Below are 26,206 nucleotides of genomic sequence, written 5' to 3'. Positions count from 1 at the left end.
CTGTGAGCCAGCAGTAAGTAACACTTTAGAAGACCGCCATAACAAAATGAACCAAATGCAAACAAGATGGGACGATGTGAGATACCGGCTCAGAATGTGGGCTGAGGATTGAATATGGTATTGACACAGCAGAATCTTGAATTGCAGCACAGAGTGCAAGAGCCAGGTTTAATGTGAAATTTGTAGTTATTTGTATTAAAGAGAATGGTGGTTATTTTGATAAATGTACTCTGCAAAATTTCAGAACATTTGTACTTTAAGACAAAACCAAAAGTTTATCCTGATGAACCAGCTATTTCACTTTACTTTGCCATTTTACCTTAACCAAAATCATATTTACAAACTTTAATCACCCAAAATACTGACAGAAAACTTCACCAAATATTATATAAAACTATATATAATATAACTATATATAATTATGCAAATGTATACAGTATTCCAAAACATGTCGCCATCACTTTTTATGCCTTCTGGCTGTCCATACGTCCCATTCTCGTGACCGCAATATCTCAGGAACGCCTTGAGGGAATTTCTTCAAATTTGGCACAATTGTCCACATGAACTCAAGGATGAATTGATTAGATTTTGGTGGTCAAAGGTCAAGGTCACTGTGACCTCACGTCCATCCCAGACTCATATCTCAGGAACGCCTTTAGGGAATTTCTTCAAATTTGACTCAAACGACCACTTGAACTCAAGGACGAACTGATTCGATTTTGGTGGCCAAAGGTCACTGTGACCTCACAAAACACGTTTTTGGCCATAGCTTAAGAATTCATATGCTCATTATGACAATTTCACACACATGTTGAACAGGATAAGGGATGTAGCAATGACATTTTGGACATACATGGCTGTAAACTACAATGAGACTTTTTGGCGGAGGCATACAACAACAAGGCAGTAATTCTAGTTATGGTGGCATATAATGCAAAATTGTATTTGTGCTTTTTGGAGAATCTCCTACAAACTGTCTGCCATACAAGTAATACAAAAATCATTGTTATCTTAAGTTTAAGGGACTGGAGATCTGTTTTGACTGCGTTGGGATGACAGGTTACTGAAACTTGGTCACTGAGGCCCGAGAAAACAATTAAAAAACGGGATTGTGGGAGCTATTTGTCTCCTATTGCTTTCTGGGAGCTATCTTGCTACCGTGTTGCTGACACAATTTGAATGTGTGTGCGTGCGTGCGTGCGTGCGTGCGTGCGTGCGTGCGTGCGCGCGTGCGTGCATGTGTATCTCTATCCCACACAATGACTTCATGTACAATTCAGATATCTATCTCAAGCCTCATGTTTACAAAACCCTCTATATGACACTGTTCTTTGTCTAAGCCGAGCTACATGGCTGCAGGAGGGAGGATGGGGGGTGAGTGATTGTGTGCGTGTGTATGAGTGTGCGTGTAGAGGGGGGTGCATCGAGACAGAGGGCAGAGGGTTGAGGGATAATAGAATGCAGCCTCGTCCCAGGGGAGGTGGAGGGTTGTGACTGTGCAATCATTACAGGCATAGATCTATCAGTATGCTGATGCCCTGAGCTCCTCTGTCCCTCTTCCTCTTCCTCCTCTTCCTCCTCCCTCCCTGCCTCTCCCCCAGCAGCAGCAGCAGACCCCCTCCTCATATTCTTGTCCTTTTCCTTCCTCAGCATCACTCCTTCAGCCCTCCTCCACTGATGTGGCTCCATAATCACTGTCAGCCTCAGTCTTGATTGGTCCTCAGTAATCATAACAACCTACACAGATATGAGCTGTTTTTCATGGTTGTCATACTTGTTGCCTCATGGAATACACAATAAGTGATTAAGGATGTTTCAGGAGAAATTGTAGTTGTATTTGAACAAACAATCTGTTGTTTGTTGCAGTGCTCTAAAATGTTTCCATGTCAGATGTGTTAGTTTCCTCTGACAATAAACACCAGACAGAGGACAAAGATTTCATTATAGGACAAACTGCAGATCTAGCACCTGGATTACTAGTGTTTGCTCAAGAAATGAAAACCTAACCACATCACTGCAGAAGGCTTAGTCTTGAGACATCCACACAGATAGAGCGGGTACAGGTGAGATGGCCACTCGATCAATACAGACTTTGATTGACAGGTTAAGAGAAATATGTAATGAGCTGATACGTGTAAAAGAAAAAGATCAATGTTCCTTGACATTTTCAGTGGCGGGAGAGTGTGTGTGTGTGTGTGTGTTTTTTTTTTATTAAAGTGTACATGGTGAGAAGCATACAGTCACTCCTGAATGTCAGATGTGGCCTGGGGGGGTAAATGGAAAGAGTTGAGCAGCGTTGGATCGTTTTACAAAGCGCGGTCAATAACCGAGCTCCTGCCAAACGTCATATCCCAAATAACATGCCCATAGAAGCCAACGCGCGCCACAAATCACTGCCAGCCGCTTCATGTGTTTGTGTTGACGTACACCAGCGAGTAGTGACACCCAAATGAACAGATGCATGCACACAGACACACAGCGTGACTCATTAGGTTGTCCTGTGGTGTGCTGATAAGGTAGACTGGAGGCTTGATCCCTTCATGTGTTACAGACCATTGATAGAGGTTGTTTCCTGCTTCTCACTTCTCTACTGATGAACTGTGACAATTGCACACTAATTAATCGTTGACTAATTCAGTCCCAGAGTTGAAAGTGCAAACACACAATCAGAATTCACTGTAGCAGTGAGGTCAGCCAAGGTGTTTTCTATAAATAAAGGATGCCTATGTATTTCTTTTTTACGGTTTTGTACACTGTTCCTGGTTTATACTAATGTTTCAGTGTATGTTATCTCATTGAGATTAGAATAAATGTTATTATAAGATAATAGCTTAACATTAAGAAATCACTTTCCTTCTTTCCTCTCTCGTCTGTTTCCAGTTTCGCGTGTTCACAGCACCGTTTCACCGGGTGGAGTTTGCAGACTTCTGGCTGGCTGATCAGCTCAACTCTCTGGTGGTTGTTCTGATGGACCTGGAGTATCTCATCTGCTACTACATCTTTGAGCTGCAGTGGAGCAACAGCAAGGGCCTGCTGCCAAAGTTTAAAGGTGAGACATGAATCCATGTTCAGAATGGCTTAATTTTAAACTTTACGTCCTCTGTACCTCTGTCTGTGAACAGGTGAAACATAGCAGGAGCCAGGGAGGGAAGGGTTAAAGGGATAGTTTGGGTGTTTTCTAAGTGGGGTTGTATGAGGTACTTATCCATAGTCAGTGTATTACCTACAGTAGATGACGGTCAGCACGCCCCCAGTTTGGAGAAACAGACAGGAGTTACTGCACAGAACCAAAGCAATTTACTGCTGTGGACGAGGCCGTCAGCAAAACACATTTAAGCCCCCTAAAAGAAAGGCCTACCTAAAAAAATCAATATCAGTTCAAGTGTACGCTACATTTAGAATATTTTAGCTGGTTTACCTTGCCGTGAGACAGCAATACAGTCTAAGTTTTCCGACGAGGAACTGTAGCCATTATCAATGCTCTCACCAAAGCAACCAGACTTCATTGAAAGAAACTGTAATTTGACTTCCAAGAACACAGGGGTTGCTGGTCTACCGCTGACTCGATTGGTTAGTTTTTTTTGTGTTATTGTGTGACTTTGGTTAGTAGACCAGCAACTCCTGTGTTCTGCGAGGTCAAATTATTATTTTTTTCCAATGAAGTCTGGTGGGTTTGGCGAGAGCATAGATGGCTTCAGTTCCCCGTCAGAAAGGGCTGTGTGACGGCAAGGTAAAGCAATGAAAATATCTCCGAATGTCTAATTTCTATATAAGTATAAGTAGCCATACATGACCAATATCATGTTACCACAATAATAGATGCATTTCATGAAACATTAAAGAGAAGGTTTTGGTATCAGCCCCGAATCATCAGAGAAAAGGTCCCTCTTTCAAGACTCATTGTTTCCCCAACGTCCCTCAAGAATCGGCAGAAATACGTCAACAGCAGCCTCACTCGACAATAATGCAGTTCAGGGCGCCTGGGTTAGCTCAGTTGGTAGAGCGGGCGTCCATGTATTAAGGCTTGGTCCTGAACCGCGGTGGCCCGGGTTCGAATCCAGCCTGTGGCCCTTTCCGCATCCACTCTCTCTCTCCCCCCTTTCACGACTCTATCCACTGTCCTGTCATAAAAATGGAAAATGCCCCCCAAAAAAAAAATAATGCAGTTCAACCTTAACAATGTTTGTAGTCTTGAGTAAATATTATTTTGTTCCTTATCTACTGGGAAATGGACTTTGATGTATTTACATACTGTATATGTAGAAACAACTGTATTCAGGGTTCATACCTGTTCTCAGGCACATGGGAGAAGTTTCTGCCAGAAAGGTTTTATTTGAACCCAAACCACTCTTTTCCTAAACCTAACCAAGTAGGTTTGTTGCCTAAACCTTAGGAGATTTCTGGCAAAAAAGCCATGAAGGTAAACTTCTCCCATGTGCTGTTTGCAGGGGGTTGTTGAAAAGCACTCTGGGAAATTTTAAGGAAAATACACTAACTGAAGTAGATATGTGCATAGATGAGGCCTGTGGATTGTGGAAACACCAAAAACATACAGTAAACTGCAATGCTTAAACAAAAAGAAATTCTTGAATGCACTAAACATTACAGATTGATGGTATAGATATTTGAATATGTGCACTACTTTATTTTTAATTATAGTGTTTATTCCTCACCTGCTACGTCGCATTATTATATGGAGATAAAGACACAAATCTTTTTGTTGTAAATGTTTCGGAATAAGTTGACAGCGTGCCAGATCATTGAGGTGTCGTGTCAGGAAATGTGATGTGGTTTTAATTGCTCTCCGTTCACTCCACCAACAGTGACACTTCGGCCTCCACGCGGCCAATTAACACGGAGCTAATGGATGGGAAATGTTTGGCCACACAGAGGTCGCCATGTGACTCATAACGATGAGCTTCCCTGGGGGAAAGGGAATGTGTGGAGGACTTTATGTTAGAGAAAAGACAGAAATTATAACAAAATCATGTACTGTTTTATTCTCTTCTAGACACTGATAACCACGTGTGCCACAGCTACTCGTACGGTCTGCGAGCCATCATCCAGTGTCTGCCCGCCTGGTTCCGCTTCATCCAATGCCTGAGGCGTTACCGTGACACCAAAAGGGCCTTCCCTCACCTGGTGAATGCTGGGAAATATTCTACCACCTTCTTTGTCGTCACCTTTGCCGCGCTCTACGCCACACACAGAGGTAAGAACACAGGACACACACTTATATCTACACTCAAATATGTTTTTTATGTGTCATGTACCCCAGGTAGTAGGTTTGACCTGAGCTAAGTAAACATGGTGATGTAAAAATTAGGACTGTCAATTGATTAAAATATTTAATCGCAATTAATCGCATGATTGTCCATAGTTAATCGCGATTAATTGCAAATTTTTTTATCAGTTCAAAATGTACAATGGGAGGTTTGTCAAGTATTTAATACTCATATCAACATGGGAGTGGGAAAATATGCTTACTTTATGCAAATGTATGTATATATTTATTATTGGAAATCAATTTACAACACAAAACAATGACAAATATTGTCCAGAAACCCTCACAGGTACTGCATTTAGCATAAAACAATATGCTCCAATCATAACATGACAAACTCAAGCCCAACGGGCAACAACAATTGTCAGTGTGTCAGTGTGCTGACTTGACTATGACTTGCCCCAAACTGCATGTGATTATCATAAAGTGGGCATGTCTGTAAAGGGGAGACTCCTGGGTACCCATAGAACCCATTTTCATTCACATATCTTGAGGTCAGAGGTCAAGGGACCCCTTTGAAAATGGCCATGCCAGTTTGTCCTCGCCAAAATTTAGCGCAAGTTTGGAGCGTTATTCATCTGCGTCATTCTTTGACAGCCCTTATAGAAATGCGTCTTCTGTCACTTACAATGCTGTAAAATTCAGCTCAGAATCACAGAGGAGCCTAGAAGAGCAACAATATTTGTGTGTTGCTGATACAGGAGCATGTCAACAACACACCGGCTTCTCAAGCCTTTGAATTGAGTCGTGTGTGCTGAGAGAGCAGAGGTGACCTTGAGTGCTAATGCTAGAAGTTGGCCTTGGTTTCCTTGTCAGTGCCTAGAGCTTTATAATGGAAATGGGAAAGGTTTGTCAAACACAGCCACGGATAAACAAGGTTCTGCTCTCACAATATGGCTTTCAATATGTGGGCATGAGGCCAGAGAAAAAGAAGAGACAGACCAGAGAAAAGGAGAAAGAAAGAGAAATACTCCCATTTGAAATCTACCAGAAACAAGATTGGAAAGCAAAAAGAGAGTGGTTACCATTAAAAGTCAAGTCACTCGCTCCCTCTGACAGCTTCACAATTAGCCTGCAATTATTCGGATTCAGAAGCCATATCACAAAGGAGCTCATGTTCAAAGACACAGCACCCAGGCAATAAAAGCGTTCTTTGTATTTCAGTTCTCCATCACAGATATTTGTCCATGCGGCTCGTTTGAAAGCATTTTTTTCTTCTGCCGCTCGTGTATTTAAACTCTTCTCAGATGCCAATTTATATATTTATTTTCCAGCAAAATGCCAGCTGTGAAACTTCATCTTCAACCTTTCAAACAGCTAAATGTTATTTCCCAGCTTGACTTTATTCTTTTACGATATGAATGCAAATCAATACGCTTGCCTCCTAAGCCGACCGCCAGTGATCTGATATTGAATGAACCAGGAAGAGACGGAGACAGACAGACAGACGGACAGACCTTTTTTTTCTCTTACAGCTCGGTAGGAGAGGCGTCCATTAAACCATATCCTCCTTCCTCCTCTGGTCTGAAGCCTGTAGACTAATGGCCTCTCTTCATGTGTTATTCTGTATGAAGCTGACTTTCATCCTGCACGATAATGGAGGCTGAGACCAATCGCTGGTTAAGCGAAGGAGCCTGACACACACGGATGGTGAATGGATGGTTGAGGAAATTGCCTGTTGTGGAGATATTTGATGTATCCGCTGCTGGAATTATTGCTCTGGTAAATTTTAAAGCCCTTGATGAACAAATATGGGTCAGAATATCCTGCATCCAAATATGGAAATGATGAGCAAACAGCCACCAGAGCAATAAAAGTACAAAGTACCTGTTTGTAAAAAGCCTCTACTGTAGTCTTAGTTTAGGCAGGACAGGTGATGGCAGTCTTCCTGCATTACCCAGCATCCGCCAGAGCAGACAGCAGGGTGGTGTCGTGTTCACACCGCTGGGTCCAGCTGTAAAAGGTGGCTGGGGTGTCAGTCGCTATCTGGCAGAGCTCCCAGTGTCGGTCTGTGGATGTGTCACCTTCATTACTAACCTGATCACAGCCCTGATGGTTACTGTGTGACCTCACCGTCTCACCATTGTTCCTGGAACTGCACACATTCAGCTCCGGGAAAGTAAAATACTTAAATGCAACAAATAAATCATGGGCTTCTCTGTAGAGGACTGAGTGGTATCTAGTTCTTCCATTTGCAAATCTAAATCTGTGAAATGATGAGGTACAGTCTCCTCTGGTGTACATGTGGCAAACTGTGATGCCGTTTTTAGAAAGAAACTTTTTTTCGCTGTGTTGTGTGGACGTGGGATCCGAGGGTTGAATAATTTCTGATGTGGCGCAGCCAACGAAGCAGATTTCTCCCCTCAGAGAAACGTTCAGCTCAGTGCTGTGGTGAAGTGATTGGACACTGTCATGAAACTGTAATCTCAGCAGATGCTCAGAGGCCTGTAACCGGAGATGATGGAGGATTTCCTGGTTTAGGCAGAATTCCCAAACCCTGTCAGATACCGTGTGAGGCCTGATAATAAAGCAGATACTTTACTCAGGATCAATACGGGCTCAGCTTTATGTACATTGGCTTGAGACTTATTGCTGTTTTAGATGCGGGGGAGTTACAGGCCTAATGCTAATTTATACCCGTGGGATTTATCTCACGGACAGGCAAAGGAAGGAGAACAGGATGTTGCATGGTGGGCAAGAATAGCACAAGCCTCTGCTAGACAGAGAAATGTTGTTTGGCGAGGGAAATAGATGCACAGGTTAAGAAGTAGAAGAAATGTAGAGGTGTGTGTCCTGTCAATGCACAGGTGGTTTTAAAGACCTCCGTCTGTGATTTCAACATCAAAAAACCAGCTCAAATAACCAGGACCAAAGAGGAACATTAGTCCTGCTGGTCTCTGTGAGAGACTGACCGTGGTGGTGAAAATAAATCAAGTCAAACTGCAGGTAAAGATCAGAAAATTTAGAGCTGATGGAGCACAGAGGGGGAGGTAAAACTGAAAGGTTAGATGGAGAGAGGACAGAAGTAACAGAGAAAACAAGACCAGAGGTAGGTGAGAAAGATCGACATGACAGGGATGGTGATTCACAGATTTAATAGATATCAAAACAGGAATAATGAGAGAGGAGAGGAGGGGGAGGGGAGGAGAGGAGAGGAGAGGAGAGGAGGAGAGGAGAGGAGAGGAGAGGAGAGGAGAGGAGAGGAGAGGAGAGGAGAGGAGAGGAGAGGAGAGGAGAGGAGAGGAGAGGAGAGGAGAGGAGAGGAGAGGAGAGGAGGAGAGGAGAGGGAGAGGAGAGGAGAGGAGAGGAGAGGAGAGGAGAGGAGAGTGTAATTACCAGCCCAGGGCTGAACACATGTCTGCTGGACTCGGCTGGAATAAAGATGAGCCCAGAGCTGACAGCTTTTATAACTTCATTTCATGTTCTGACCCCTCGTTCATTATCTGGAGAGGAATTGCAGCACACACACACACACACACACACACACACACACACACACACACACACACACACACCCTCTCAGTCAAACACACACGTTAACCAATGAAGATAAAAGACACGGCTCTGAGTCAAATTCCTCTCTCTGCCTGCTTGAACTCTAATTCACCTCTGCTACCTGCTAAGGGCCAAACAGACTCCTGCTACAGTTAATATATTTACATCAGGAGCCAGACACCATGGAGTTAACCATGGGATGAAGGGGAATCCTCTGTGTATGTCAACAATGGGCCTCAAGAACATGTTTTTGTATTCTTATCCTAAAACTTGTTTACTTTTCTCTGTGAGGTTTGCTCTCTTAACTGCACCAACTTGTCGTACATCCCTTGTTTCAGCAGGTTGAACGCCACCTGTTCATCAGGAGGTGCATGCCATGTTCAACAGATCATTAGCATAATCTACGCCCCTAAAATGTTGATATAAGGTTACCTGTTGATAACACAAAAATTTCACCAAAGAGTAAGAACAACTTCACGGTGTGGAAACTGCTCCTGCTGTTGAAAGTCCTCGGTCAAAAACATAGCCTGATAATTTTATCAACTCAGTAGTGGTATTAGAGCAGTCACAGACTGGGTCGGGACCCACAGGTGGGTCACAGGAGATTTTGTTGGGGTCGCCAAATACATTTGCAGAATTTTATCCATAGTCAGTAGTAGTAGTTTATTTAACATTTATATCTGCAGTACACCTTTGATCCACATGAGGGAGCCTGAATGTTCGTATTGTTCTGATAATTGTAGCCTACTTATAACATTGGATCTAATATGAAAGGCTAGTGTACATTCTGTTTGATTTACTGACGAGAGGAAAAAAACGAGAGCCTGTTAACTCCACCTAAATGCATTTATTTGATCTCATTTATTATTTATTATACATCTCATTTAGTAGTTAACATGTGTATTTTTTTTTTTTTTCAAAAACATGCATAAAACGAAGTTGTGATTTATCAAACGTATTTATTCAAGATAATATGACGTGATGCGGCAGTAAAAATTGTCAGGAACGTTCATTTACGCACAAATTTGCTCTTCTCGTGATTTATAGATGAGGTTTATTGTAAATTGGGTTGTGATGGTGTCCTTTTTAAAAAAGTGTGTCCCCAGAAAATAACTTTGGGAAACACTATATTAGAGGACCACAAACAGTTAGGAAATATGGAAACACTTTACTTTAAGTCCCCCCCATCTAATATTAATTTAGCATTAAGTTTATTTAGATATTTAATTTTAGTTAATTTTTGTACCATATATTAACTCAAAATCATTCAGATTTAAGTTATGGTTCTTAAGTCAAGCAAGTGTTTTTTGCCCCGTGTAGAGAACCAGACTGTGTATGACTGGAACAACACTCGTGAATTTTGTTTGTACCAAAGAGAAAATTGGTGCCACAAATTATCTTAAATGACTCGTACGTGCTTCATAAAAACAAATCAGTTTGTATGAGTGGTTCCTGCATGAGGCCTAATATCTGCAGATATTTTTTAAAGATGAAACTCTCTGATTGAAAGTCCTGGAATTCATATATTTGGTTGGATGCGGTCTGTTGTCGAGTGGTCTCCAGGTGCAGGATTCTTAATTACCTTGTTGACGGATTGGGTTGCCGTGACAACAGATGAGAAATCACTCTTAAATAGCAGAGGCTGATTGTTCCTGGTGTGATGTTGTTTTCATGAGCAGGAACTGAGCCTGTTGCATAAAATGAGTCTGCTGCAGTGCTCTGCATTTAATAGTGCTTAACCTCATGAAGGGCTGTGAACAACAATAGTGACTGTGTCTGTGTGTGTGTGTGTGTGTGTGTGTGTGTGTGTGTGTGTGTGTGTGTGTGTGTGTGTGTGTGTGTGTGTGTGTGTGTGTGTGTGTGTGACAGAGTAATAGCAATTGAGTGTGTGTGACAAGAGCCAATGACCACCGTTAGCCCTTACTGAGCATCCAATCAATGTCCATCTCAACATGCTTAACCTTTCAATGGTCCAGTGGCTAACCAGCCTGGTGGAAGACACATCAGCCCTAACAGAAACTGAAGGGTTAAATACGTCGACACTTTACAAGCTGAGGAAATCACATCAGTGGAAATTCTCCAGTGAAAAGAGTCTATTGTCCAGGACTAAGTTTAATCTACAGCTGGGAAATCTCAGTGTGGCCGTAGGGACTACTTCCAACCCATCGCTCAGCCGAGGGAGCAAACAGCACAATGGACGCAGCCGTTAACAGAGCAGCGCAGCAGTAACTCTCCGTTACAAACGTCCCCGCTCTGCTCCCCGGCGTCTCTTTGGCGGGTAGCAGGGAGAAGCAGTGACTATGACAAATGGGAGCAGGCCTGGTCTCTGTCTGGTGGCTGCTGTCTCTGTCTGTGTGAGTCACTGTGTTAGGCCACTGGGTGCTGATTTATATATCAACGCCCAGTGAGGAACAAGCAACTCACATCCTGCACACACACACACAGACTGCTGAGCCCAGATAATCACACTCTGACATTACACAGTCCATCAAACAACTGTAAACTAACTTAGAACTTGTTAAATACTCATCAGCTGTGGGCAGGTCGACCATTAATAATAATTATTATCATTACAGCCAACATGCATTTGTCACAGTCAGCCACTATAATACTTTGTCAACAAATGATTAAACCTGTTTAGGATGGAAGTGCAGCAAACGGGATGCTATTTTGAGCAGTCTTATGACGTCAAAAGCAGATGTTACTTGAAGAAGTTAGAACAGACTTGTAATTCATCTTATAGTTATTAATCAATAACTTAACAGCTGAACACAAATGTGAAATTGAAAAAAATATATTTTCATGCTGCTGCAGTGAAAAAAGGGTTGTGTCTAGGAGGTAACACACAGACTGCGCAACTCTCTCTGGCAAGATGGTTGTTAGGCATTGACCTCGAATGGTTAAGGTTAGGATACGTCATCAGGTGGCGAGTCCGCAAGAGTTTTTGCAATTTGCAGGTTACCTTCTAGACATGACCTAAAAAAAGTAAACGTTTACTCAGTCAATGAAGTGCTTCTTTGTTTGCATAATAGAAGCAGGACACAATGTGTGGGACAGAAGGATGTAACTGACATTTATTCTTCTCTACATGCTTTCACAGCACTGGGACACTAAGAGAAAAACAAACCTCTAGTTCATAAAACAGTACAATTACAGGTTAAATCATATGAATACCTGTAGCTGAAACAGATGTTGAATCAAACAGTATGTGGATGTAAATATCTCCACATATTACATCAGTCTCCTTTGTTGATGGTTGACACAAGTTATCACACACAGAGCTGCAACAATTAATCGATTAGTTGTCAGCTTTTAAATTAATCGCCAACTATTCTGATAATCGATTAATCAGTTTGAGTAATCAACAGGTTAATTGGCAATGAAAATAATCATTAGTTGCAGCCCTAGACACACACACAGTCTTGGGATAAGCACACACACACACACACACACACACACACACACATGTGAACCTACAGTACAATAGATGATGCCCAGTTTAATACAAAATGGCCTTACCTCAGAAAAATACACACTTACTGTAAATGTGTTTTTACATTCAGAAATTATGAGGTTGAATCAACATGATTTCAGTTACTGTATGTAACTGTAGTAATAACCTCTCCTCCATACAGAGGCAGCAGTCGGGCAGCAAGCTGACAGTGTGTAATTTGATGTTTGGTCATCTTCCATTAGGTGGAAAATAGTATGATGTAAGTGGAAATTAAACTTACAGTTTTTCTCAATTGTTTACACACAAATACTGGTACTTGACACACAATGACCACAACATGTAACTCATGCACCAACCCCCTGAACCAATTCTGCTAAACTACAAGCACAATTCCTGCTTTACACTCAAATTGCAGTTCTAAAACACACTTTTTTCAGAACACTACACACAATTCTCTGCATTTGGCACAATTTTCATGAAGAAAATCTCGTTTTCACAAGGAACACACTGTCATTCAAAATTCTAAAGTCAATTGCCCTACTATGCACACTGACTCATCACATGGGCAAACACCTGTCACACAGTGTTTTACATTGAGCACATCAGTGTTCAACTGGTTCTTATAAATGTCTATTCATATGATGGTTTGTGTGTGTCATTTGAAAACAAAATACCATTTTGAGAAGAAATAACATTGTTTTGAATGTAAAGTTTAATTTTGCAGGAGAATTGAGGGGTTTTGCCCATTGTGTGTGTGTTTTTTGATTTGTGTGTAGAGTTCTGAGAGTATGAGGCATGCTTTCAGAAAATGTGTGTAAACAATCGAGAAAAACTGTAATAGCCTGTGGATGACTATTACAGTTTTTCTCGATAGCCTGTGGATGACTATTACAGTTTTTCTCGATTGTTTACACACATTTTCTGAAAGCATGCCTCATACTCTCAGAACTCTACACACAAATCAAAAAACACACACACAATGGGCAAAACCCCTCAATTCTCCTGCAAAATTAAACTTTACATTCAAAACAATGTTATTTCTTCTCAAAATGGTATTTTGTTTTCAAATGACACACACAAACCATCATATGAATAGACATTTATAAGAACCAGTTGAACACTGATGTGCTCAATGTAAAACACTATGATGAATGGAAAACACTTCTTCTCCATTCATCATAATGACTTAGGCCTTTTTTTTGTTCAGTGTTACACTTACTACAGACAGTACATACATAAGTGTGTTGTAAAATATTTTAGAATATTGTTTTTATACTCAGAACACACAAATACACGGTAACAAATATATTTTATTTTCCCCACAAAAACTATGTACACAGTGTACATCCCAACCAACACAAAGTTGCACATACAGTGGTCTACATACAAAACAACAGAAGAATTTACTGTATACAGTTACAGTAAAAAAAACTATGCTGCATCCTCTCTTCTGTTTCGGTCTGGCCACAGCACCTCATCCACATCACAAGCAATGTTTTCCCTGGCCAAGCAGCGGGGGAAATATCGCTTAGCATGTCGAATCCAGCCATGAAAAGCATCAACTGATTGCTAATTGTAACACTGTGTGACAGGTGTTTGCCCATGTGATGAGTCAGTGTGCATAGTAGGGCAATTGACTTTAGAATTTTGAATGACAGTGTGTTTCTTGTGAAAACGAGATTTTCTTCATGAAAATTGTGCCAAATGCAGAGAATTGTGTGTAGTGTTCTGAAAAAAGTGTGTTTTAGAACTGCAATTTGAGTGTAAAGCAGGAATTGTGCTTGTAGTTTAGCAGAATTGGTTCAGGGGGTTGGTGCATGAGTTACATGTTGTGGTCATTGTGTGTCAAGTACCAGTATTTGTGTGTAAACAATTGAGAAAAACTGTAATCATTGCAAGTGTATTCATGACGAGAGGGCTCCCTCTAGTGGTCAAAGAGTTGTAGCAAAAGTTGACTCGCAGGAGTAAGGTGTAAACCATCATTTAAAAAATAAACACAGTTCCTTTTATGCCAGATCTTTGAAAAGATGTTTGAGAAGAAACTTCTTTAAATTGTGTTATGTGCAATCAGTTGTGTTTGTGTGTTTATTCCAGAGCAAGGACACACGGACGCCGACATGTTCTTCTACATGCTGATCGTGTGCTCCACCATCAGCTCCCTGTACACACTGATCTGGGATCTGTACATGGACTGGGGTCTGTTTGACCGCGGAGCCGGAGAAAACACCTTCCTCAGAGAAGAAATTGTTTACCCACACAAGGTAGAGTGTGATAGGAATCTCATGTACATGACACACATACATGTACACACACAGTTACCCTAACCCTGTCTCGTCTGCGTCCAGGCCTACTACTACTGTGCCATTATAGAAGATGTGATCCTGCGTTTTGCCTGGACGATCCAGATCTCTCTGACCGCAACAACCAAGATCCACTCTGTGGGCGACATCGTAGCCACCGTGCTGGCTCCCCTCGAGGTCTTCAGGTGGGTCTCAATTACAACTTTACATACACACACCTAAAAACACATGGTGCTCTTCCAGCCCCCACACTGATTTCTAATACAGTTTCACCTCTTGCGTCAGGTTCGTCCTACTCACCCTCTTTACTCACCCTATTTCTCTCTGTGCAGGCGTTTTGTCTGGAACTTCTTCCGTCTGGAGAACGAGCACCTGAATAACTGTGGTGAGTTTCGTGCTGTGAGGGATATCTCCGTGGCGCCACTCAACGCTGATGACCAGACGCTGCTGGAGCAGATGATGGACCAGGACGATGGTGTCCGGAACCGTTCAGGCAAGAAGACCTGGAAGAGATCCTACAGCCTGTCGCTCCGACGCCCTCTACTGTCCTCCTCATTGTAAGAAACAACACGGACACTTGACATCAGGCTCATGCACATTTTTATTTTAGTATCATTTATAAACACAGAGGTAAAAAAAGTACAAATTACTGTAGACAAAAAAATCTACTGATATTAAACAACTAAATACTTTGAAGAGATTTGACATTTCTCATCTTTGTTGCCAGACTAGATACCTAACTAGATACATGTGCTAACAATCTCTTTTTTTGGTTCGGTATAGTTTTCTGACAACATTATGATATATATTTATAAAATACAATACATCAGACTTTGTCAGGGATAAAAACACGAAGTCTTGGACTTGTATACATTGGTGTTTTCACAGTCCACCACCCATTTATAAACATGGAGACAGATGTTCAATGTCTGACTTTAAGAAATATAGAAAACAAGAACTAAAGAACACTAGAAAATGTGATCATATGAGAAAACAATGTATACATTTTGTAGCTATGCTAATGGTGTTGCTCCATATATTAGATGAAAGGTATCATAGACCACTGGTTCCCAAACTGGGGGTCCTGACCCCTATAGGGGTCGCCAAGGCTTTGCGGAGGGTCCAGAGGCCTTCTTGATTTTAAGGGGTGCAAGACAACTTTTTAGAAAAATCTACAGTTGGCCTATATCTCAGCATTTCATTCATTTCCGTGTGTATGATAGAATGTGTGTGTTATTAGAAATCCGTAAGTGTGGCAGCAAACGCTTCAGGGTGTCGGGTCAGGACACTATTTAGTGCTCAGGTGTGATTTTAGATGAATAAGAGATGCAGTCCAAGTGTATGGTAATGGCTGTTTATATCAGCAGATAAAGTAAACAAAACAATGGTTTCTGTGTGGTCTGTAACAACAAAAACACAACAGTACAGAGTGATTAGAATTACTAGTGTATAAACATTAGCAACAAAAAGTGAGCCTAAAATACCACAGGCATTTTACAAAGAAAAAGGCTTAAATACAGATTTACTAATTATTATTATGCCAGTCTAATATAAATACATTAAACATAACACAACTCACATTTTGCATGGACGCACACGAAAAAAGGAATGTCCAAAAGTCCAACTGTCCTCTCCTTAACTGTGTTTTACTCTGCCGTGCTGTATTGGGGAGCCTGTTCAGTGCAGGCACACTGGTGACACATGCCCAGCGCATGATCGGGCACAGGTGATTGGAGGAGGAGACATTCACACTGGTGACACATGTACAGCGCATGCTCACGAACAGGAGATAATGGGAGAAGGCAGGCGCAGAGGCATGGCCTTTTTTACACCGTGAAGAAAACCCAATGAAATTGTTATTTTTAAAGTTTGGATTATTATTTAAGATATAAACAGGGTAAGGACACGGTGAAGACCTGAACACAAGTTATATCCACAGAGTCTTCCCTCTCTGCTAAACAGCCTCGTCTTGCATTAGAAAAGTACGCAGTTAAAACAACCAGAGCTGACAGAACAATGGCCAAGCGTCAGGGAGAAGAAAACACTGAATCTGTCAAAAAAGAAGCCTATGTGAAGCCTATGTGTATTATTGTTAAGAAGTAAAAACAAAATAAAAAAAAAACGGATAAAGAATTGTATTAAAAGTTCCTAAAAAATAACAGGAAATGTCGTCTCTGATGTAATATTCACAGGAAATAATATGCTCAAAATGCATTCAAATCTCTTGTTTTACACAAACTTCCTGCAGTTACTGCATTCGCTATTTGGGTTAACTGTACAGTTTATCAGTTGTTCTGTACTCTTATTGTTATGCATTGAATATAATATGAAATATCCATATAATATGTCACTTAGTCAGGGGTCGTCAGTTTACTCAATGATAGAAAAGGGGTCCCTTGAGGAAAAAGGCTGGGAACCACTGTAAACACCCAAATTAAATCACACCTCAAAAGACAACAGTTGTATGACGACTTGGTTCAAGATGCAACTATCACTGAAAATTAAAAGTAAAACATAAAACAACATTAACATGACTGTTGAAATGATAACATGAAATGCAAGATTATAATTTTTCAACCCTCTTCCAGATCGAAAAAGGACACAAAGGTGCTAATCGAAGACACGGATGACGAGGCCTTCAGCTGAGTCCAAAACGTCAGCAAGTACTCACACACAAACACAGACATACTATACTTATAAGGACCTCATTCACTATAACGCCTAACCTCAACCCTTCTCCCTCATAGTGATAAGAGTAGTGACCCTTACCTACACCTCTAAATCTAAACCTGTAAGCAGCAAGGACCTCACTTTGGACAATTTACCTCATCCCTACATCCCTGTGAGTGTATTTGGTCTTTATAAGTATAGAAAAACACACACGATACACACTTTAATGTAGAAACACACATTGAGATAAACCTGCTGAAGCACAAACATAGTGTAATAGCTACAATTGAGGAGAGAGCTGATGCCACACAGGCAGACCGACAGGTGGACAGACGTCAAGGGAAATCTTCTGCACATAGGTGGAAACACAGACCGCACTGTCCTGGGACTATTCTCTTCTTTCTTTTTTTAAAGGACTTTTTTAGTATGTGTTGTTTACTTTGAGATATTTGTGTTTCTCTAGATTACTCTTTACTTTTTCTGGATTTATTGTGGAGACGCTGCATAGATGACTGTTTACAATCCTTTTTAACTACACTAGGATCAACAGGGAGAAAACAAGCCAATCAAAAGACTTAATATTAATCAATAGAAACCTGAGGAAGGACTCAACACACAATACAGCATATCAAAACAAATCAACTGGTTTCAACTTGTTGATTCTTTTTATACTCCATCTTCTTTTACTCTTTTTTGTTGAGTTTTTATTAACGTCCGTGTAAAAACACAACCTGGAGGCACTTGCAGGAAAAGTGCATTTAATACACAAAACATGGAGAGAAAAAAACAAAAAACTACTTGTACGCCAAAAGGGATGTTTCGATTCAAACATTTCTCGTTTGTGAAGTTGCTTTGTAATATATTTAATATATTTTGATGTGCATTATTACTCTGTTGTACTTGTTTAGTACTTCTACATGTGTTGTTTATACTAGTGAGACTACTTTGAGCATCCACACGTTGATTGACGTTGATGTATTTTATAAATTTTGGAATGTTTTTCTTGGTTAGACTTGTGCCATGTTTTTAATAAGCTCATAGTTAGACCTCGATTTATCCCCGACCTCAAATTAGTGCAAAAACCGACCTGTGAATCATCGTGTATGTCATCTTAAAGTGCCCTATTAGATACAGTAAATGTATGTACATTGCTATTCTTTGCATTAACTACCAAAGCTTTATTTGTATGAATGTGTCCATCCAGCCTGCACAAAGATTGCTGTGTTCTTTTACAAAAGTACACATTTTGTTTTAGGAGGTAGGTTTTGTCTTGTTGGAAATCCCAGTAATATGAGTAGAAGTATGTCAGCAGTGATGTGATATACCACTTCAAATGTTCAGTTGAATTGTTAATGAGTCAAAGTGTATATGCCAGAGGTTCTCAAACTGGAAGAGGGACCAGGCGGGAAAATGTGGAGCGCTTTTTAAAATGAATCTTACAATAACTAAATAATTGAGCTCTCAACACAGTCAAAAACTAAATATTAGGGCTGCAACTAACGGTTATTTTCATTGTTGATTAATCGGTTGATTGTTTTCTCGATTAATCGATTAGCTGTTTGGTCTATAAAATGTCAGAAAATGGTGAAAAATGTCGATCAGTGTTTCCCAAAGCCCAAGATGACGTCCTCAAATGTCTTGTTTTGTCCACAATTCAAAGATATTCAGTTTTATATATTCTGTCATACAGGAGTAACAAAACCAGAAAATATTCACATTTAAGAAGCTGGAATCAGAGAAGTTCTCCTTTTTTTTTTTTTTTTCTTACAAAATTAATTTGGCCGATTAATTGATTATTAAAATAGTTGGCGATCAATTTATTAGTTGACAACTAATTAATCGTTGCAGCTCTACAAAAAATTAAAAGGTTAATCTTGCTCCCATGTTGAAAGCCTTTGTGTCTGCCATGTTCAACATAATGTTATTGCAATGAAATTCAAATTGGCTTATTTTGTTAATAATTTTCCCAACATGAATGTATTTTTTTTTTGCCTTTCAAAGTGATGAAGAGGTTTGAGAACCACTGGTATATTGCGACACACTTCATATGGTCACCAGAAATCTTGATCTCTCTGACAAAAGCTCAGTGTTGCCAGATTGGGCAGTTTTGTACCCAATTGAGCTACTGTTTAGTTAAAGGAACAAACAGTGTGTAACATTTAGCGGGATCTATGGACAGAAATGGAACACCGGCTCTAGATAAGGCCTTTCGTGTTTTCACGTTTTTTTGCGTTGGCCACCGTAGATCTCCTACACGCTTGGCACACGGGCAAAGTTTCAGTTGTTTACAATCTGCAACCTCACCACTAGATGCCACCAGATCCTACACACTGCTCCTTTTGTGTGTATAAAAATGTTTTTGGGCAGCTGTTGATAATTTGGGTTACTTTTTGTACCATATAGGTTTCATCCAACAGACACTTGCGCTATAACCCCTAAACTATTCATCTTTACTCATAAAACCTCATCCAACATCTGAAATGAAGATAATTTTATGACGATTGGGCGACGATTGGTGGCAGTCAAATCTGGCAACACTGAAAAAGCTCTTTCAGGGCTCTTTAACAGTAAATACTTGTGAGCTGTGACATGTTTCACAACTCCTGTCCAGTTCTGAATCAGTCAGGTTTCACCACATTCAACGATCCAGATATTATGATTGTTTGTTTGTCTCTAATGTTCAATGTTGCCTCGTTCATTTTAGCACTTTTTAAAAAAATTATTTCAAGTGTTGTGATTTGTTATATCAAATGTAATCTTCTAATCTCAGATAAGGAACGTTAGTAACAACTAGGACAAATGTGCTGTAAATCTAACATCCACTATTTGACCCCTTCGGCGTATTTTCAAACTCCAGTATTATGTTCCTGCAGTAGAGAAGGCTGCAGTTTCAGGACCACATTTCAAGGGACCCTAGTTTTGTTTCACCCAAGTACTGCTTTCTGTCCGCTGCAACGTGGTCTCACAGAATTAGCCTACGTGTAAATGACCACAACCGCATTACGTGTTATTATTTCCACCATGGAAATAATTGAGGTTCAGGCAACAAAACTAGGTCATGGTTAGGGTTAAAATAAGTAACATTACGTTTGTTAGGTAACTTAACCTTTGCAAACTTCTTCCCTGTTTGTACAGCGGAGAACAGAACTTAATTAAAATGGTAAAACAATGAGTATTAAACAAGCATTTACAATGAAGACAGTAGGCTAGGGTCCTAGACATGTGGTCCTGTAACTGCAGCCTACTCTACAGCAGCAACATGCTACTCAGCAGCTCACACTTAAAGAACTGTTGGTTATCATTTTAAAGTGCCACTTCTGCCGTTGAAGGACTCCCTGGCTTTCAGAGAAAGAATGCTAATCGCAATGCTGGTTTGTGTGTTTCACCTTCTCTTCCTGTTTGACCCCCTCACTCTGCTCTGCTGTTCCTCCCTGTGGCTACACTGCGTCACCACCAGCCAGTCATGAGACGAAGCCCAGAGAGCTACGAGACAAATGTGTTAACAGAAAGTTTCTTCTACTTCTGTTTTTTCCCGTAGCGGCTAAAGATTGAGAAGCATCTATGTGCAATGAGCTTAATGTGAACTAGAAAGTTTAAAACAATATATATGTTAGAATGTAGGAGATGGGTAGCTTCCTGATCTATTTAATTACACTGGACACACACCATAACTGTATACAGGCATAAAGCGGGACACACACATTCACACTGCCCACATTGCCTCTCTCTTGTGTTGGAGAGCACAACTTCTACAGCAGATAGTTTTGTAAAAAGGCTCTGTTGTCTTGCCTGCATGCTGCTTTAGTTTTACATTGTACATAGGTCTTAATTTATTTGATATGATGTGTATATTAGCAATCATTGTAGCTACTGTGACAATGATTGATTTCATACGTTGCCATTTTTGCTCCAAGACAAGCAGTATTTTTTAGGTGATGAGGAGCTCTTTTTTTCTTGATTGGTCAAGATCCTGCACTCCTTTTCATATGTAAATCTGTTGACAATGTGTTTGTATAAAATTAGAAAAGAAAATCCATAGAACTGGAGAATGTGATTGGTTGTATCTCGTTGGTGATTCCTTCTTATTTCAGTGCTTATGGATGAGATGTGAGGGGCAGATTACTGTGTCCTGAAGCTGTAATACTGTTTGTACATTTGTGAATGTGCATGAAAATATTGTGGACGTTACATCTGTTGTCATAAACTGCCCTGCTGACAGAAGCACTTTGACATACTGCAGGGCACAGGAACCGAGAGGACCCACACCATGACAAGAAACTGTTAAACTGATCCCAGATCTGCCTGAGCTTCTCTTGAATTATCTCATGAACAGATCCAGGATCTTTATTTGAAGCATTTCTTTAAGGTGCTTCTGTTTTCGTGGCCACTGTCTGTTCACAGATGTTCAGTGTGTGTAACCCAGTGACAAAAACCAAAACAGGGTTATTTTGTACAGTTTGTGTTTGATGAGATGGTCCTCAGCCCTGACATCCAATTTTTCTCATGGGTGATTTTGTTTCCACTGCTTGCTGAAAACCCCCGTTATGTTAAAGTGCTTGATATGTGTCCACCCCTCCCTCCCTCCCTCTCTCTTGATGTTGTTCGTACCCTTTCTCTAATCTAGCTGAACGTGATAGTACCTGTAGTTTGGTAGATGGATGTTCTACTTTGATAAGATACAAAAAAAAGTGAATAGAATAAATACATTGTGGCTAAATGTGATTTTAAGAGACATAAAGAAAGGAAATTGTCTGAACCATCCTCCCCCGAGTCCCTTTTACACTGTAGTTTGTACATGTCGAGTGTATAACACCGTTCTATGATGGTTTTCCTGATGGTATTTGTATTTCTGTATACACTTTGGTGATCCTGTCATATCTGGGTTTTATAAACCACGATTATTTTTAAAGCTCACTCTGCCTCTTGACTCTTTTTTTCACTCTTTTACTATCAAAGTTTACTTCCCAGTCTCATCAGTTTCTCACATATTCTAGTTTTAGGTGTCACGGATGTCTCCAACCTTGGTGGTAAACAAGAAGCTTTGCTGAGTGATTATCTCCCCCTTTATTGGGGCTTGTGGGGTACATGCACATTAACAGGTATGCATGCAGCATATTCCTCCAGCTCACAATTGTTTGCTGTGGTTGTTGGGGTGTTTTGGTTTCCTCTTCTGATTGCTTCTTTTTTGTTCTTAATATCAGTATTTTGCAGTGCACTTTGAAGTAGATTAGCTAGTCATTCACCCCCTTAATAAGCACTAGGCTAAATATGATGAACATATATTGATGGTAATGAAAACTGTATTTCTTACCGATGCAAATCAGTATAGTATGTCGAAAAACAGTCATAGTATAGTATGTTGAAAAAAAAAAGTCATAGTGTAGTTTGTCAGAAAAATGCAAAAAAAATCATGTCGAGAAAGAGGAAGAAAAAGTAATTGTATAGTATGTCGAAAAAAAACATTAATGTAGTATGTCCAAACAAATTATTAGTGTAGTATGTTAAAAAAGTCATAGTATAGTATGTCAAAAAAATGTATGAAAAAAAATCATATTATAGTATGTCAATACATTTCAGGAAAAGGGTCATGTTATAGTATGTTGAAAGATTTTATGAAAACAAGTCATAGTATAGTATGTCCAAAAAAATATAAAAAAATCATAGTATAGTATGTCGAAAAATTTCATAAAAAAAGGTCATGTTATTGTATGTCGAAAGATTTTATGAAAACAAGTCATAGTTTAGTATGTCCAAAAAAAATATTAAAAAAAGTCATAGTATAGTTTGTCAAAAATTTCAAGAAAGAAAGTCATTGTGTTTATGAAAAAAAAGTCATATGATACTGTCGAAAAATTTCATGAAAAAAAGGTCAGTATGTCCAAAAAATGATGAAAAAAAAGTCATAGTATAGTCTGCTGAAAAATTTTGTGAAAATAGTCATAGAGTAGTATGTTGAAAAATGTCAGGAAAAAAAACATTATAGTATGTCGAAAAATTATGAAAAAAAGTCATAGAATAGTATGTAGGAAAATGTTATGAAAAAAATCATATTACAGTATGTCAAAACATTTCATGTAAAAAGGTCATGTTAAAGTATGATGAAAAATTTCATGAAAAAAAGTCATGTTATAGTATGTCAAAAAATTGCATGAAAAAAATGTCATAGTATAGTATGTCGAATTTTTTTTTTAAAAGTCAGTATAGTATGTCAAAAACGTTATGAAAAACATATCATAGTATAGTATGTCGAAAAAATTATGAAAAAAGTCATAGTATAATATATCGAAAAAAATTCATGAAAAAAAGTCATGTTATAGTATGTTGAAAGATATTTTGAAAACAAGTGATAGTATAGTATGTCAAAACATAAGAAAAAAAGTCGTGTTTATTTAAAAAAAGCAACCTTATACTATGTCAAAAATTTCATAAAAAAAGGTCATAAACAATTATGAAAAAAGTCAATATATAGTATGTTGAAAAGAAATCATGAAAAAAATCATATTATATAGGATGACGAAAAATTTTATGAAAAAAGGTCATAGTATATTATGTCCAAAAAAAAAACATAGTATGTTGAAAAATTTCATGAAAAAAAGGTCATAGTATAGTATGTTGAAAGATATTTTGAAAACAAGTGATAGTATAGTATGTCAAAACATAAGAAGTCATGTGTTTATTAATAATAATAATAATAATATATTAGATTTATATAGCGCTTTATAATATTCTCAAAGACGCTTTAACATAGTCGGGGGGGAAAACGGTGTGAGACAGACAGACAGGAGACGAACGACAAAAAGCGACATACACAGGCACAATCACATCCAGACACACGGACTGATGGGTAGGGGGAAGGAGGGGGCTACGGGTAAGCAGATGAAAAAAGATGTGTTTTGAGGCGGGACTGGAATGTGGTGAGGGAATCAGAGTCTCTGATGAGATTGGGGAGTGAGTTCCAGAGCTTGGGAGCTGCCCTGGAGAATGCTCTGTCCCCAAAGCTGCGGAGTTTGGACGTTATTAAAAAAAAGCAACCTTATACTATGTCAAAAATTTCATAAAAAAGTCAATATATAGTATGTCGAAAACAAATCATGAAAAAAAATCATATTATATAGGATGACGAAAAATGTTATGAAAAAAGGTCATAGTATATTATGTAAAAAAAACATAGTATGTTGAAAAATTTCATGAAAAAAAGGTCATAGTATACTATGTCGAAAAATTTCATGAAATAAGTCATAGTATAGTATGTCCAAAAAATGATGAAAAAAATTCATATTATAGTACGTCAAAAAAATTTCATGAAAAAAAGTCATGTTGTAGTATGTTGAAAAATGTCATGAAAAAAAGTCATAGTATAGGATGAAGAAAAATGTTATGAAAAAAAGTCATAGTATAGTATGTCCAAACAATTATGAAAAAAAGTCAATATATAGTATGTTGAAAAAAAATCATGAAAAAGTCATATAAGATGACGAAAAATGTTATGAAATAAGTCATAGTATAGTATGTCCAAAAAATTATGAAAAAAAGTCATAGTATAGTACATCAAAACATTTCATGAAAAAAAGTCATGGTATAGTATGTCCAAAAAAGTCATATTATAGTATGTGTAAAAAATATAAAGGTCATACTATAGTATGTGTAAAAAATAAAAACAGTCTTACTATAGTATGTCGGGAAAAAAAATAAGTCATAGTTTAGTATGTCGACATTTTAAAAAAAAAGGCACAATATTGTATATGTAAAAAATATAAAGTTCATATTACAGTATGTCGAAAAATTTCATGAAAAAAAGTCGTATAGTATGTCGAAAAAAAATCGTGAAAAAAAAGTCATAGTATAGTATGTCAAAACATTTCATGTAAAAACGTCATGTTATAGTATGTTGAAAATTTTTTATGAAAAAAAGTCATAGTATAGTATGTCCAAAAAATGTTAGTCACAGAATTCTATGTAGAAAAAATTCCAAAAATGTATAGTGTAGTATGTCAAAAAAATATTCATAGTATGTTAAAAAAAAATCATAGTATAGTATGTCAAAAAAAGTCATAGTATAGTATGTCGAAAAAAAGTCATAGTATAGTATTTAGAAAAAAATAAAAGTCATAGTATAGTATGTTGAAAGAAAAAAAAAGTCATAGTTAAGTATGTCGAAAAAATAGTAATAGTATAGTATGTCAAATTAAAAAAAAAAAAAAGGCATAGTATAGTATGTCAAAAAAAGTCATAGTATAGTATGTCCAAAACAGTCTTAAAAAAGTCATAGTATAATTTGTTAAAAAAGTCATAATATAGTATGTTGAAAAAAAGTCATAATATACTATGTCAAATCTTTAAAAAAAATCAGTACAGTGCATCGAAAAAAGTCAGTGTAGTTTATCGGAAAAAATGCAAAAAAAGTCAATAGTATAGCATGTCGAACAAAAAGTCATAAAATATCATGTCAAAAAAAATTCATGGTATAGCATGTTGAAAAAGGCATAAAAAGGCATAGTATACTATGTCGAAAAAAGAAAAAGAATCATATGTTGAAAAAAATAAAAGTCAGTGAAATATGTTGAAAAGTCATAGCATAGTATGTCGACAAAAAATCATAGCATAGTATTTCGAAAATGTTTTTAAAAAGTCATAGTATAGTATGTCATAAAAATTATGACTTTTTAATGACATACTAAATTATGACTTTTTATGACCATACTATGACTTCTTTAATGACAATTTAAGGCATATAATATGATGTTTTTTTAACATTAGGGATTAGTGATTTGATGCTATTTTCAGTGACCGAGTCTTGACTTTGTGCCAGTAAGGATGAATGAATCATCTTGAGAAGCCCGACAATCTTGATTCTTGGCAGAAAGGAAGCACCCTCTAAAATCAAAGGAGAACATAATTTAACTTTGAAACAAATCATCAAACAAACCCTCAAACAAGCGTGTCTGATTGACCGAAAGACCATTCTTGACCTTAAAAACAGCATTACACAACACCCTCAGAAGA

The 26,206-nt window shown here is 38.5% G+C and overlaps 1 protein-coding gene across 4 annotated transcripts in view; it reads left to right on the top strand.

Moving 5' to 3' along the window:
* Positions 1–22,117, top strand: part of xpr1a (xenotropic and polytropic retrovirus receptor 1a) — an 89,500-nt gene extending 67,383 nt beyond the window's left edge. For 2 of the 4 annotated variants that reach the window (XM_074635349.1, XM_074635353.1), the window contains 6 exons: positions 2,881–3,049; positions 5,012–5,212; positions 14,328–14,494; positions 14,579–14,718; positions 14,866–15,090; positions 17,122–17,887. In XM_074635349.1, the coding sequence (XP_074491450.1) occupies positions 2,881–3,049; positions 5,012–5,212; positions 14,328–14,494; positions 14,579–14,718; positions 14,866–15,090; positions 17,122–17,179 (960 nt within the window). In that variant the 3' untranslated portion in view covers positions 17,180–17,887. Of the gene's footprint in view, positions 1–2,880; positions 3,050–5,011; positions 5,213–14,327; positions 14,495–14,578; positions 14,719–14,865; positions 15,091–17,121; positions 17,888–21,443 lie in introns of those variants that run through there. The other 2 variants (XM_074635351.1, XM_074635352.1) reach the window with 2 other exon arrangements.
* Positions 22,118–26,206: the final 4,089 nt, after the last annotated feature.

Source organism: Sebastes fasciatus, chromosome 5, assembly GCF_043250625.1.
Source record: "Sebastes fasciatus isolate fSebFas1 chromosome 5, fSebFas1.pri, whole genome shotgun sequence".
Taxonomy (NCBI): Eukaryota; Metazoa; Chordata; class Actinopteri; order Perciformes; family Sebastidae; genus Sebastes; species Sebastes fasciatus.
Note: the sequence above shows the minus strand (reverse complement) of the source record. Positions and strands in the feature narration are given on the sequence as shown.